Source organism: Vigna unguiculata, chromosome 8 (genome assembly GCF_004118075.2).
Source record: "Vigna unguiculata cultivar IT97K-499-35 chromosome 8, ASM411807v1, whole genome shotgun sequence".
In the NCBI taxonomy this organism is placed as follows: domain Eukaryota; kingdom Viridiplantae; phylum Streptophyta; class Magnoliopsida; order Fabales; family Fabaceae; genus Vigna; species Vigna unguiculata.
Genome location: NC_040286.1, coordinates 8,925,164 through 8,940,886, shown reverse-complemented (window position 1 = coordinate 8,940,886; position 15,723 = coordinate 8,925,164). Strand labels below are relative to the sequence as shown.

General features: G+C 32.7%; 2 protein-coding genes and 1 non-coding gene across 3 annotated transcripts; 2 read left to right on the top strand and 1 right to left on the bottom strand.

The window, feature by feature from the left end:
- Positions 1-2,906: 2,906 nt before the first annotated feature.
- On the top strand, positions 2,907-2,979 carry TRNAA-UGC. The gene has a single exon. It is a non-coding gene; the product is annotated as a tRNA-Ala (tRNA).
- A 532-nt stretch (positions 2,980-3,511) lies between these two features.
- Positions 3,512-5,338, top strand: LOC114193823 (peroxidase 16-like). Its single transcript, XM_028083767.1, has 4 exons — positions 3,512-3,886; positions 3,990-4,187; positions 4,392-4,557; positions 4,821-5,338. The coding sequence occupies exons 1-4, from the start codon at positions 3,677-3,679 to the stop codon at positions 5,225-5,227; spliced, it is 981 nt and encodes a 326-aa protein (XP_027939568.1). The 5' UTR covers positions 3,512-3,676; the 3' UTR covers positions 5,228-5,338.
- A 614-nt stretch (positions 5,339-5,952) lies between these two features.
- LOC114193788 (protein DSS1 HOMOLOG ON CHROMOSOME V-like) lies at positions 5,953-8,952 on the bottom strand. The gene is made up of 3 exons (XM_028083723.1): positions 8,797-8,952; positions 8,612-8,716; positions 5,953-6,255 (listed from the first exon to the last, which is right to left on the bottom strand). Exons 2-3 carry the CDS (start codon positions 8,700-8,702, stop codon positions 6,125-6,127), a joined length of 222 nt encoding a protein of 73 aa, XP_027939524.1. The 5' UTR covers positions 8,703-8,716; positions 8,797-8,952; the 3' UTR covers positions 5,953-6,124.
- Positions 8,953-15,723: the final 6,771 nt, after the last annotated feature.

Genomic DNA, 15,723 nt, shown 5'->3' with positions numbered 1-15,723 from the left:
TCAGTAGGCTCTGTGAGAGAGACGTGACAATGGTCCAGTGAGAGGAAAGTGGTGCATGGGTGACACGCACCTAGCATTAGTGGACAAAGATTGAGCGCTTGGAGGCACATGGAGCTAAACCAACTTCTAAGACCAATACGGTTAGCTGTCACCTGGAAAAACATTCTAGATTTGAAGGTTTTCCACAAGAACTACAATGGTGGCTGACTACAACTAATAGCAATGAATGACAACTTACTATGATGGACCACAAGTTGCATGTGTTTGAGCCCCCACTCATAATTTTTCAAAATATAAGTTCTTTTTGTGAATACTCTTTGAATATGTTTTTGTTTTCTACCTTCAAACCAAGCACCAACTCCTATTTCTAACTTAGGTTTTCTAAGTTATTAACATGAATTTTTTTGGAGTGCTTTCAGAACTTGAACTTTTAAAGGTTGTATCAAAATTTTAAGTTCTTGTGTACTTCCATTGTGATTTGTAAACTCTTCCTATCTTTGTTATTATTGATTTTGATTACTTTTGTTTTATTGTATGTTTTCAACAAGAGTTGATAAAACATAAATTCTCTTACACATTAAAACTTGAATTGTGATCAATAAGTCACTAATTTCTTTTTGAGTTAAATATATTTTTAGTCCTTATATTTAGATGCGAAATTGGAATTAGTCATTGTTTCAAGATGTATATGTTGGTCCTCAAACTTTAAAAATGAATGAATATAGTCATTTTAACCTAATGACATTAATTTTTTTGGACTTGTTAAATTGTGTTCTACAATGACATTTCATTTGGAATATCTCAAAACAATATAAACAACCTGAAACGCATTTGGCACGTAAAAAAATTACACAATTGGGTTATGATAACTATATCTATTCATTTTTAAAGTTTGGAGACCAAACTCTGTCAATATTTAAGATAGGGATGAATTCCAATTTTAAGTCAACATTTAAGAATTACAAACAAATTTAACTTTTTTTTTAATATGAACATAAACTTTAAAACCTTATCAAATGAAAATTAATTCACTTGAAAAAAAAAATATCAATAATTAACCATTACAAAATCAAACTAATCACTACAAAAATAAACTAGAATCAAAAACAAAGAAAAATGTTATTCATCACTTGATTATCTACATTAAGTATCCTCAACTTTTTCTACGGTAATATTTTGTTTTCTCAATCACATGTTGTCCGCATTTCTATAATATTTTATTTCTTTCTTTGTTAGTATTAAAGATTTGTATCCATAATATATATGATTATTAAAAGATTTCGTATGAATTTGGGAGACAAAATATCTGCTGTCATTTTACTATTTTTACTATTGTGCCTAATTCTACAAGTTTTATCAAACTAAATTTTCTTTTATGGATAAACAAGGGTTGAAATCGTTATTGTTTTCATCTCACAAAAAATTGATTAGATAATTGGAATGAAACCGAATTAACCTAACTTTGCAATGCAACATATTAATTTTGCTATTTATATACAATTAAATAATAGAAAAAAATTATAAAACTTAATTAAAGTTAGATTTTACAAAAAGATATTTTAAAATAAAAAAGTTCATTATAAATAAAATACCATGCATGTGTTACAAAATATTTTTTTGATACAAAATATTTCAATATTTATAATTTTTAGAAATTACTAAAAGGTTAAATTATGTCATTGATCTTCATTTTGATTCAAAAATATCGATTTGTTTCCTCTATTTTTATAAATCTCAATTATGTTTCTATTTTTGAGAAATAGTATCAATCATATCTTCTCTATTAAATTGGATTAAACGACATTAACGGAACAGTGAGTGAGCATGGTTATGGATGCTTAAACAGTAAGTAGACAAATAAAATAGTTACGTGAATTATTGTTTTATAATAATTAAACGTATATTACAAATTAAGATTTTTGTAATGAAGAGGATTCTTTTGCCAAATTGGGGTTTTTTATTCGAAGGAAAATGGGGATTGAAGAGTTATTTCTCCTCAAACCACCATACTCACATGGAAGATGTTATGGGACTATGAACCTTTACAAATCACAATGTTAAAAAAATGTGGTTAAATAAGATATACAAGAGAAATTGTTAGGCACACTCACTTCTTTTTATTTTTGTGGTTCATGAATCTTGAGAATATAACTCGAGACGTGTAGCACCAAAATGGAGTATATACTATGATCTACAAATCAAATAAAAAATAAAATGAGCCAAATATAGATCACTCCACTTCTTATGCATCATACTTTTATGGACTCACATGTTTGTGAATGATCTCAAGATAGTAATTTTGAACCAAAATCAGATAATTGAACTCCTTGGTTCCTTGCATCGTTGTGTTCTTCAAATAAAAAACCTGAATTATGGAGTTCATACCTCCTTTTCCAAAGTTTAGCATCTTCATAGCCTTTTTGATGAGTTGAATTTTTCACCTCAAATACCTGTCACACCTGTTGTGTGATCCAAAGGTCTTCTTGTGGCAGGTTTATGCAAAAGATGATCAGCTTCATCGAACACCTCAATCTTCTATTACACCTTAATCTTCTATCACTCTTCAATCCTAGTTCCCTTCAAATAGAAAACCTCAATTTTGCATAATCCCGGATGTCTCTTGTTACAAAAACTCTAATTTGTAATATACATTTAACCGTTATAACAAAATAATCCACGTCAATATTTTATTTGTCTAGTCATTGTTTATGCAGACACAATCACACCTACTCATTGTTCTATTACCGTTGTTTAATCTAATTTAATAGAAATGACATGATTGATATCATTTTTCAAAAATAAGGACCTAATTGAGAGGGACCAAATCGATATTTTCAAATAAAAATAGGAACCAGAAGTATAATTTAACTTTACTAAATCAACCTATGTGTTTTTAGTTTTCAATCAGGGATGTAGCTTAAATGGTAGAGTGCTCGCTTTGCATGCGAGAGGCACGGGGTTCGATCCCCCGCATCTCCAACTTCTAAGAAGTTTTTAATTAATATAAATATTAGATGCAAGGAGCAAAAGCTGTGCGTAATTTTTGTCTCCGAGTATGTAGAGAACAGCTAACTCTATAGAATAAAATCCTGAAGAGTCACCGAAAGAAAATAAAAGCAGAAGATGGTGGGGAACACATGGCTAAGTACAGCGTGATATTCTTCCATTCATTTTGAAGTGAGTTGGTGCTGTAAATACCCTAATAAAGTAAATACCTGAAGTGGATATCATATGCTCTATACACCAGAAAACAACAATACAAACGGATTTACGTAAATCATTGGCCAAATGCCAACATTTGAGATTTCTGTGCATAGAGCCACCACCTCACTTCTTGCAGGAATCAAACTTCACAAGTAAAATATAGAAAAGCATCAAAACATTATGTGAGGGACCAGTTAACTTTTTGTTACTTACTAGGAGCACTTTTAATAAACAACTTGTTTCACCACTCCTACATGCAACCTCTTCAATTATAATCTCAGATATTCTAAAATCACTCAACACTTTTCCAAAAGTACTTCTTCTTGGTGTGTAGCTCTTGTTCTGTTTCTTTCAAAATTTAACACATTGGATTCTTCAAAGAGAGAGTTGTTTCTCCTTTCAGTATTTAAGGATGCAAGAACTGAACCAAATGTAATAATATCCCAGACACTAGAACTGCAACAAAGTGAAAATGACTTCTCTGAGCCTCATTTTGCATGCTATTGTGTTTCTTCTTGTGTTTATAGCTGGTTGTCATGCTCAACTTGGAGTTGACTACTACAGAAACACATGTCCAAATGTTGAATCGATTGTTCGGAGAGCAGTTGAGGTGAAATTTCAGCAGACAGATGTGACAGTTCCTGCTACACTTAGGCTGTTCTTCCATGATTGTTTTGTTAGGGTCAGAACTGTTATAACTCATTCTCTCTCTCTTATTTTTCCTTTGCATGCACCACTTTTGATTTTATACTAAGACTTGATTCTATTTTGTGCGTGTTGAACAGGGGTGTGATGCTTCTGTGATGCTAGCTTCAACAAACCACACATCTGAGAAGGATAGTCCTATAGATCTTTCACTGGCTGGTGATGGTTTTGACACTGTGATCAAAGCCAAGGCTGCAGTTGACAGTGTACCTGGCTGCCAGAATAAGGTTTCATGTGCTGACATATTGGCCATGGCAACTAGGGATGTCATAGCATTGGTAATAATAATTCTTTTGATTTGGATCTCTGCATAATCCATAGAGTATCAATTTCTTTTGATTTGTTTTAATACATCTTTTGTGGTTATGTGGAAACAGATGTTTGACATTTTATTCCTTGTGAACATCAAATGAACATTCATGTTTTTTTTTTTATGGATAAATGTTAGTTGTTTGTACTTTGTTAATAGTCAGTGGTTTCAGGCAGGAGGACCATCTTATGCAGTAGAGTTGGGAAGGCTAGATGGGAGAGTGTCAACAAAAGGCAGTGTTAGAAACCATATACCTCTTCCTGATTTCAAACTAGAAAAACTGAACCAAATGTTTGCTTCACATGGACTAACCCTAACTGATCTAGTTGCTCTATCAGGTATTTCAATCATAATGAACTAAATACTTGTTTGCTATCCATGAGTCTGAACTTGATTTCTTTATATACATTGGGATGACTCAAACATATCTTTTTCAGAAGGATGGTAGTTTTAATCAGTGTTCAACTTTTTGGTTTTAATCAATTTTCAAACTACATTTTAACTCCAAAATCAAGTATGAGCAGAGCAAGTACTGTGTTTTGCATCAATCTTACTTTTAACATAACAGTTTCATAATGTAGATTGAAATGAGTGGTTGCAGGAGCACATACTGTTGGATTCTCTCATTGCAACCAGTTCTCCAAACGTATTTACAACTTCAAAGGCAATAAAAGCATTGATCATACACTTAATCCTGCGTATGCAAAAGAGCTCCAACAAAAGTGTCCAAAAAATGCAGAGCCCGAAGCAGCGGTTCAAATGGACCCAGTAACACCAAAGATATTTGATAATCAATACTACAAGAATCTTCAGCAAGGAAAAGGGCTTCTTTCTTCTGATCAAGCTTTGTTTACTCATAAAAGAACAAGAGAGCTAGTGAACTTATTTGCATCCAACAACACAGTCTTTGAAACGTCTTTTGTAAGTGCCATAACAAAGTTAGGACGAATAGGTATTAAAACAGGACACCAGGGTGAAATCCGGCGTGATTGCTCAATGGTTAACTGAGCTACTAATTGAGACCATTTTCAGATGATTGTTAAATAATCTTATTGATTTCTTCTATCTGTTTGTTTGGGTTATAAATGCTAAAATTACAGTAAAGTCAGTTTAGTAGAATTCTGATTCTGCAGTTGTTTCAAAAGAGACTAGTCATGATTTCAGTTTTTGGGCGCTTTCGATGCAATCTAATTGAAGAAATCAAACATTTATTTCATTTTTATCTGTTTTTGCTATAAATGCATTTCTATATACATCAGTTTGGTTTGATTCAATCCAGTGCACTTTTATCAAACACTTTCTTTTTAATAAAACTTCTATGAGAAAAAAAAGCTATAATCTCAAACCAAATCATGTACAGCTAGTCCGTCTAAAACATACACAATAATGAAAGTTCCTTATAGATTGATTCAGTTTCCTTAATGATAACTAAAACTGAATCAAACAGATATACTTTTATCCCAAAAGAAGTGTCAAACTTGGGAGCGTTTGAAAATAACTAGAGCTTATTGAAAGAATTATTATACCCAATTTTTTTTTAGCATAACGGGTATTAAGTCATTTACCAAATGCTGCCTTGGTTAAATTTTTTTCAGGCTTTTCTGTTTACGTTGATTCTTGTATACGAAAACCCTCTTTGGAATTAGTGGGGAAAACAAGTTTGGCCAGAACGTTTTACAAACAAGCACATACCCAACCCCAAAATGAAAATAAGCGAATTATTTGAGGTTTTGTAGATAAAATCTTAAAGCCAGTCTTCACCAAATTATGCAGAATTCAATTTAAGTACAAATACTCAATAACTTCTACACAGATATTCGAAAACAGGAATATTATGTTCCTATTCTGTTCTTGCTGTCTTACATTTCCTTCCTAACAAGGCATAGTTTTCAGTTACATCAGTGTTTAATTTTTCTCAGTGTTGCTCTCCAATTCCCTTCTCAACTGGAAAGAGAAATCATCACCGACATCATCATCATCCCAATCATCCTCCCACTGTTGAGTCACTTCCTTTCCTTCCTCCTTGTCATCCCACTCTGAAATAAGAAGAAACATTAGAATGACACCCCCAACAAATCAAGTTGAATATGCAGTCACCAGAAATCCAAATACCATCACCAGAAATGAAAGAAAATAAAATAATTCAAGCAATTATATGAATCCTAATATCTGCACACTAAAAGTGTTATTGCTAACGAGAACCAGGATCAACAGCATGAAAAGCTAACTCATCACAGACCAAAGCCTTATCTCAAATCCAATGTGTATGGCTGAAAATGTTAAAGTAGAATTGAATATGCACAGGCATGAGTTCTAGTTCATATCAAGCACAGTTTATAAAAATAAAAATAAAAAAGACGGGGGGGGAACATAGTGTGTTTTGCTTCTATGTAGAGCGTACTGCACACGTACATCCAAAAATTTTAACTGTTACTGTAGGGCGTGGGATATTACAATTATTAACTTTTAATTGTGAAATTGCATGAAGTCCTTTCACCCTGTCCATGTATCCCACATTGCTTGACTACAAAGCTCACCACCATTACATCTAATAAGGAAAGGAAATTTTAGCACCAAAACAATACCACAAGGTTCAATAGCCTGGCTTAAGTGGTCCATATATACATCTCAATCAAAAGAAATTTTCTTGAGCCCAAAATTTACACCATAAAATCCACATAACCATACATAAAATAAAATGAACATCAACCAATCTTAAGTGGTTTAATTTTTCTGTGTGAAATAACCAAGTATTGCAGATGATTCTTTAAGTAGCCAACCAAAAATAGCCCCATATTTTTTGTATAGAAAAGGAAAACTGCCTGAATTTAGAGGATTTTGATGACACAGAGCCAATTTAAAAAAAAAATATATCATAGTTATCTTATAAGAGGAAAACTGCTTGCATTTATAGGTTTTGATGATATAGAGCCAACTTTTTTAAATATAATCTCTCTACTGAGACCACTGTATCAACACACACATGGCACACATCAATGTTGTGAAAATCAAGATCGTAATACAGATTGTAAGATCCTCCCAAAAGACACAAAACTATACACAAAGATATACATGTGATAAAAATGACAGGGTAGGAAAAATATCTTGTTAATGATAACAATGAACTAAATTTAAACTAAAAGTTCAAATCCATATATTTATACATCACAACTAATAGATGTAAGACAACAAGGAATCAGTCAGACAACATACAGAACATAATTAACTCACAATCACCTAACCTAGCTCCTTAGAAAAGAAATAAAAAAAATCTAAATCAAACATTCTGCAAAATAGGAGATTTAGGAAGAAAAAAACAAGGCTGTATAGTTTTTTTGGATCCGTAAAAGTCTATGCTGTCCTCTAGTCAGTCCCTAAAAGCAGCAAAAATTAAAACTTAGTATGTTAGAGCGAAGACTCTTCATACTAGAGTTGGTTTGCTAACAAGACACATTAAGTGATATGTCAGTTGCCACCTTGTTCTCAACTTGGCATGACAAGTAGAGCTGATGTGTCACTTAACATGTCACAATAGAAAACTAACTTCATTACAAAGGACTAACGGGAAAGACAAATCTTACTTTAGAGTACTAATTTTTAATTTAGAGACTTTTAAGGATTGACAAGAAGATGACAAATACTTTCAAGGACTAGAAAGACTATTCAACCAATTAACCAAAAGACAGAAAATAATAAACGTAGGTTTTAAAAGAAATAAACAAATCAAAGTCAAAGAGTCTGATTTATAATCGCAACAAATCAAAGTAGAGGGTAAAAAAAAAGAGGAGTTTCATATTGCACAGAGTAGACGAGGAACCAGAACAACAGAACAGAGAAGCAAGGAGAACTGCAAAAAAGGAACAGACAAGCAAGGTTGAGCGCAAGCTATAGAGATGAACCACAATGGTGGAAGCAAGCTATAGATTCTTTGTTCACAATTGTAGACTACACAAATAAAAAACCATACACAATAGTAAACTACACAAATATCCAATCATATAGCAAATAACAAAATGTACCATCAATGCTAACATAAAATTTGTGAGAAAGTTCAGAAATCCCTAAAAGATATATTTTTGTTCTTATTGGTTTTTCTTTTAAATGCCGAATCTCCTAAAATTAATTAATTAATTAAAGAAAGAAGTAACCGAAATTCAGAGAATTATTTGTCTATGTATCATTCCATTGCATCGCCTGTCTTTGGATGAAGTAAACTAACTAACAAATCACGCTTGTTAAGCATTAAATTTTTGATTCTTTATGGATCAAAACGACGTCAAATAGGTGATTCCAAATGTAAAACATTCTAGAAAAAACAATCAAAATCCTAAACAAGGTAAACGAGATTTGCATTGAAAATAGAAAGAGAGTGAGATTGCTATGATTGATTACCTTCGTTGATTTCAAACTCTTCAAACTCATCATCGTCTTCGAAGAGGTCGATCTTGACGTCCTCGGTGGCTGCTTTTGGTTCAGTGGCCATGGATAAACCTGAATCTGCAATTATTTCGAAGATCCATTTGATGAATTCATAAGAAAAATAAACTAATTTTACAGTGAAAAAAAATAATACTCACGAACTAGGTTTGAGTGTAAACCCTATGAACAAGAAACCTTCTGCTCTTGAATCAGTAACTTGTGATCTGAGGAAAGGTTTGTCTGTTATATAATGAAAATTGGGTGGGAATTTAAAACAAAAAATGCATTTTTAAAATATATACTATCATATAAGCTTATGTACACAATTCTTATTTTACTTTTACCCTTTAAATAATTATTTCTTTTAAATTAAAAATAATATTTATCTATTTTATTCTATAACTACTGATCCTTTTTTAAAATTTTACTACTTTTTATTATTTTTAAAATTAAAATAAATATTATAATAAAATTGTAAAAATTATTTATATTTATTTATAATAATAATAATTTTATTATTTTTTAATAACTTAAAAAAAGTATATATATATATATATATATATATATATATATATATATATATATATATATGTTTTCACTAGTCAAAAAGAAATAAATTTTTCAAATTTCAAATTTTTAGCTTAAAATCCACAGTTTCAACTAAGTGTAATTATGATTTCCATAAAACAAAAATTATGGTTTAAATATGACTTCTGCAAATCCTTTTAAAAAAAGGTCTAATATAGAGTTTAATATTAGAAACAGAAAAATATTCAGATAATTAAATAAAACAATATTCAAAATTAAAATTATTAAATGTCTTAAAACATAATTTAATTAAGTAATGTATTTATTATTTAGTATACAAAAAATTATTATATATATATATATATATATATATACGTGTTTTATTTTATAATGACAAAATTTAATAAAGTCATAATTATAAAAATAAACATAAGTAATTTTTATAATTTTATGATAAATAGTTTCTGTTTATTTTGGTTAGTAGTATTTTATTATAAAAAATTATTTTAACTTAAAAATAATTAAAATGAATTAAATAATTATTTTAATTTAAAAAATGTCAGATATTAAAAGGTAAAGTTAGAAAATAATTTTGTACACGAAAATATATATATATATATATATATATATATATATATATATATATAATTCATACAAATTAGAATCTTGTTATGTTTATATGATTCTCATTTTAAGATGTAATTTAAGAATAAACACTAATCTAAATACTTAAGAGAAAAAGAAAATACAAAACCAGCAAAAAGAGGATTCTTCAAACAAATGTTCTCTAAAATAGAGATTCACAAATAATAGAATTAATTATCAATATTTGTTGTTGCTTAGTGAATTTTTTAGAAGAAGAGTAATTGGATCAACAACTTATATATTTGTTGAGTGAATTTGTATAGTTTTGAGAAAATGTAGAATCAAAGCTTGTGTTTGGGTCTTGAGTGGGTTTCTAGACCTTCTTTCAGGCAATCATTTATTGTATTCTCATCAAATTTCTTCCTACACTCACAATATAAGAAAAAAAAAAATTCAAATGTCCTTCATCATTGTGTCACATGACTACTACCATTTCTGTCATTACCGTCACCACCACCGGACCACTGCTACAAAGGAAGTAGAACAGAGAATGCTAAAAGAACTCATTCTTCAAAGTTTTTTTTCAGAAAATATTTCACGTTTTTTCGGAACACATTTCATATAGGTTATTTCCAAAAATTCAATCAAAGAATTTATAGAGTAGAAGAGGTTTTTAAATAATGACACTATAATATTTTAATATTCAAATATTCAAATAATAAAATAGATTTATAATAACTTAAGTTCATTATTATAAAATCACTATATTTCTAGAAAATATATCTCTTAGTTTTCTCTTCTCTTTAGGATATTGAGTCTTCATCTTTTTGTAAATCAGAGACCGTAGAATCGTGTGGTGAAGAATTCTACACAATCATCCGATCAAAAAGTCAAACAAAGTAAATTTTTCTTTTTTGCCCTTTTTGAGATACTTTCTTTCTATTGAGATGCATGTGAGACTGTAACGTGTAAAAGCTATGACAATAGCATTGATGTTGAGCTGGATGCGAAGGGCAAAACCGTTACAAAAGGTCTATGTGGACAAAGGCCCAAGAAAAGCATGAGACAGAGGAGAGATAATGTATTTCTAATAGATTATGTGCTCTGAGGGGGTTATGCGTATGGTTCTGGATTTGTTGCCATTCTGATGCTATTGTCAAGATCAGGAGTTATGTTGCTCTGTTGAAGATTGTTTCCTTTTCTGTTCAATGATTCATTACATTGAACTTTACATTGTTGATTGTCGTTCAATACATTTAATTTTACTCTTGCAAATTTTATACGCATGTCAATTGGTGCTTTCATTGATGCCATAGATGAGAACACACATTTGAAAGAATTACAGACTGAAGTACGTGGTCATTCTGATGAACTACACAAATTAATGGGTCCATTAGAACTTTGAGATCGTGAACAACGCACGCATATTCAATCTGTTCAGGCAAAGATGAAGGCTAGAATGGATCAATTACAACAATCCTTGGAGTTAATTGTATAATCCCAATCTCAGCTTCATGGTGCCGCAGTGGGGGAAACAAAAATACAAGGTCCTTTTCAGGTTAAAGATATAGCACTCAGATTTCCACATTTTGATGGTCAATCATCTGTTGGAGTGGATATTCAAGGCAGAAAAGTTTTTTAACTATCATCACACACCAGATGCAGAGAGAGTCGAAATAGCTGCGATGCATTTTGAAAAAGAAGTTGTGCCATGGTTTCAAATGTTGCAACGTCTTTCTACAACCCGTTCATGGCATGATTTAACTCGTGCGTTGGATTGCCCCATGACAGAGTTGTTTAAATTGCAACAAACAAGTACCGTTTCAGATTATTACCTAAAATTTATGTCATTGGCAAACAGATCAATGGGATTATCTGATGAAGCTTTATTAAATTGTTTTTTGAGTGGTCTTCATACGGAAATTAAAAGAGATGTGGTTGTTCAAGCCCATACTTCAATGATGAAAGTAGTAGCTTTGGAAAAATTATTTGGAGATAGATATACACCCACTCCAAAATCTAACTCTTCACCTATTCAACGTTATTCACCAGTAGCATCCACAAATTTGTATCCTTCAACACAATAACCCAAAGCTGGATTTAAATCATCTCTTCCTCCTTTATTATCGACACCTACGACTCCACCATTGACCAATAGTAATGCTAAAATGACCAGTCCCGCTGAAATGCAACTTTGTTGAGAGAAGGGGCTATGTTATTTTTGTGATGACAAATTCACTTTCAATCACAAGTGTCCTAATAGGCAATATCTATTTTTGCAATTGGAGGAGGACTCATTGGATCTTAAGGGCGAACCACCACCTAATGTGGAGTAGTCTGTTAGTGTTGTAGCAAGTGGAAGTGTAGATCCTCATCTATCATTAAATGCTCTCAAAGGAGTTTTTGGTGTTGGTACCATTCAATTCTTGGCGCATATTGATAAATTAGCGGTGACAGTGTTGGTAGATGGAGGAATCTCGGATAATTTTTTGTAGCCACGTCTTGCCAAGTTTTTGAAGTTACCGATAGAACCAACACCTATGTTCAAAGTCATGGTGGGAAATGGAAATTACATGACAACAGAAGGTTTTATTCAGAAATTGGTCATACACGCTTAGGAGAATTTGTTTCAAATTCTTGTTTATTTACTTCACATTTCAGGTGTAGACCTTATTTTGGGGGCTAATTGGTTAAAAACTATTGGTCCTCATGTTGCTGATTATGAATCCTTGAATCTCAAGTTCTTGTATGATGGGAAATTTGTAACATTACAAGGAGATATAAATCATGGACCCATGCAACATATACGCAGAATGGTCAATACTAACTCCATTGCAGAGGTTTATAGTATGAAAATTGTTGATTCTAATGCGCAGTCTTTTCCATCCTTAGAGTTGCCAGCTAATATAGAACCAGAATTGGTGTTATTACTGCACACTTATGCGTCAGTATTTTCTGCACCTATATGGTTGCCTCCACATCGGGGGCATGACCATTCTATTCCCCTATTGGAAGGATCTAATCCAGTGAAGGTAAAGCCTTATCGTCATCCTCACAATTAAAAGGAGGCAATTGAAAAACTTGTTGCAGATATGCTTAAAGATGACATTATTCAACCAAGTAAAAGTCCTTTTTCTTCACCCATTATTTTGGTGAAAAAGAAGGATGGATCTTGGTGAGTTTGTACGGATTATCGCGCATTGAATGCTCTTACTATTAAGGACAATTTTCCAATACCGATAGTTGATGAATTGATTGATGAGCTATTTGGGGCCACAATTTTTCGAAGTTGGACTTGTGTTCTGGATACCATCAGATATTGTTGAATTTCGCGGATCATTATACAACTGCTTTTTGTATACATCATGGGCATTTTGAGTGGCTTGTAATGCCTTTTGGGTTAACAAATGCCCTGACGACATTTCAAAGCTTAATGAATGACCTTTTTCAAGGTATATTGAGAAGGTTTGTTCTTGTCTTTTTTGATGATATCCTAGTTTATCGCACTACATTGAAGGACCATGTGTACCATTAAGAAGTGGTGTTATAGATTTTGCAACAACATCACTTGTATGCACAAGTCTCCAAATGTTCATTTGGAGTAAGAGAAATTGATTATTTGGGTCACACTCTGTCAGGAGCAGGGGTTGCTATGGATTCTAATAAAGTGAAGACGATAAAAGATTGGCCATGTCTAGGGAATTTGAAACGGTTACGTGGGTTTCTTGGTCTTACGAGTTATTACTGATGATTTGTAAAAGGATGTGCTCAAATAGCAGCTTCATTAACAAAGTTGTTACAGAAAGATGCCTTTAAATGGTCTGAATCAGCTTGCACCGCTTACATACAGTTGAAGGAAGCACTTACCACTGCACCAGTTTTGGCTATTGCCAATTTTTCAGTACCTTTTGTTCTCGAAACAGATGCTTCGGGTATAGGTGTGGGCGCAGTTTTGAGCCAAGGCAATCATCCCATAGCTTATTTCTCTAAGAAGTTGTCGTTGAGGATGCAAAAATAGCCTACATATACACGAGAGTTTTATGCTATTACGGAGGCCTTGGAAAAATTTCAACACTACCTTTTGGGCCATAAATTTATTATTAAAACAAATCAAAGGAGATTAAAAGAGTTAGTGGAACAACGTCTTCAAACTAAACAACAACAGTGGTTTTGCCAAAGTTCTTGGGCTTTGATTTTACAATTCAATATAAACCAGGGAAAGACAATATTCCAGCTGATGCGTTATCAAGGAGTTTTATGTTGGCATTGTTAGAGCCCACACAATTGTTGTTTAAAAAAGTGGTTGAATTAACACAAACAAATGGTAGGTTGAAAGAAATTTATGAAAGATGTCTTGCAAAGCCGCAATAAAACCATGAGTACTTGATTAAGGATGGAGTATTATTATGGAAAAGTCGTATCATGTTGCCTTTAGAGGACAACCTTATCAATCAAGTGTTGTTTGAATTTCATTCATCGAAAGTCGGTGGTCATGCTGGTGTTGCAAAAACCATAGCCCGCATTTGTTCTCAATTCTCTTGGTCTGGGATGCATCATGTGCGAGAATGCCAAATCTGCCAACAAGGTAAGGTGCAATAATCCTTGCTAGCTAGATTACTATAGCCCTTGCCAATTCCTTTACATGTTTGGAATGATATATCAATGGACTTCATCACATGCTTACCATTGTATTCGGGGTATTCAACAATTATAGTAGTGGTGGACAGGCTTTCGAAGTTCGGTCATTTCATTCCCCTTAAGGTTGAATATACTAGTAAGGTAGTGGTAGAAGCGTTTATCAATAACATAGTTAAACTGTACAAGGTCCCTCTTTCCATTGTTTCAGACCGAGATAGAGTCTTCATTAGCTCATTTGGGAAACATCTTTTCAAGGCTCAAGGTACTACCCTTGCCATGAGTTCTTCATACCATCCTCAATCAAATGGTCAAACAAAGGTTTTGGATAAAATGTTAGAAATGTATCTTCACTACTTTGTTTTTGACAACCCCAAAGGGTGGTATTCTATGCTTCCATGGGCTCAATTTTGGTATAATTTTTCATTACACCAGAGTATTGGAATGTCCCCTTTTAAGGCATATATGGGAGAGATCCCCCGTCATCAAATATGAGACTGATCCTAGTGATCCAATATCGGTTCAAGAGATATTACAGGCTCGGGATGCAATACTGCAACAGTTAAAAGGTAATTTGTTTAAGGCTCAACTATACATGAAACATCAAGTGGATGAAAGAAGACGGGATTTTCAATTTAATGTGGGTGATTTAGTGTTGGTAAAATTACAGCCTTATAGACAACATTCGGTTGCCTTAAGAAAAATACAAAAACTAAGCATGCGATATTTTGGGCCCTTTGAAATTGAGGCACGAATTGGAGAAGTTTCTTATAAATTGAAGTTGCCTAATACTACAAGAATGCATTCGGTCTTCCACATATCATTGTTAAAGGCATTTAGAGGTAGTCCTTCCCAAACTTATTTACCTTTGCCTCTCACCAGCACTGAACAAGGTCCTTTTGTGCAACCGCTGAAAGTGTAAGAATCCAGAGTTATTATGCGCCAATCTCATCTAGTGGCTCAAGTCTTAATTCAATGGGATTTCTTGGATAATGCTATAGCCACATGGGAAGATGTCTTGGAGATCCAACAATCTTTTCTTGAATTCAACCTTGAGGACAAGGTTGCTTGCAATGGAGGGAGCTTTGTAACGTGTAAAAGCAATGACAATAACATTGATGTTGAGTTGGATGTAGAGAGCAAAACCGTTACAAAAGATCCATGTGGACAGAGGCTCAGGAAAAGTATGAGACGGAGGAGAGATAATGTATTTCTAAGAGATTATGTGCTCTGAGAGGGGTTATGCGTATAGTTCCTGATCTGTTGCCATTCTGATGCTATTGTCAAGATCAGGAGTTCTGTTGCTCTGTTGAAGATTGTTTCCTTTCTGTTCAATG

What these genes read in the sequence shown, in the direction of transcription:
- LOC114193823 (XM_028083767.1), top strand. Translation starts at nt 3,677, where the DNA reads ATGACTTCTCTGAGCCTCATTTTGCATGCTATTGTGTTTCTTCTTGTG. An exon ending in TCCATGATTGTTTTGTTAGG is followed by an intron (nt 3,887 to 3,989) that starts GTCAGAACTGTT and finishes CGTGTTGAACAG; the next exon opens with GGGTGTGATGCTTCTGTGAT. An exon ending in TGATCTAGTTGCTCTATCAG is followed by an intron (nt 4,558 to 4,820) that starts GTATTTCAATCA and finishes GAGTGGTTGCAG; the next exon opens with GAGCACATACTGTTGGATTC.
- LOC114193788 (XM_028083723.1), bottom strand. Translation starts at nt 8,702, where the DNA reads ATGGCCACTGAACCAAAAGCAGCCACCGAGGACGTCAAGATCGACCTC. An exon ending in AGAGTTTGAAATCAACGAAG is followed by an intron (nt 6,256 to 8,611) that starts GTAATCAATCAT and finishes TTCTTATTTCAG; the next exon opens with AGTGGGATGACAAGGAGGAA.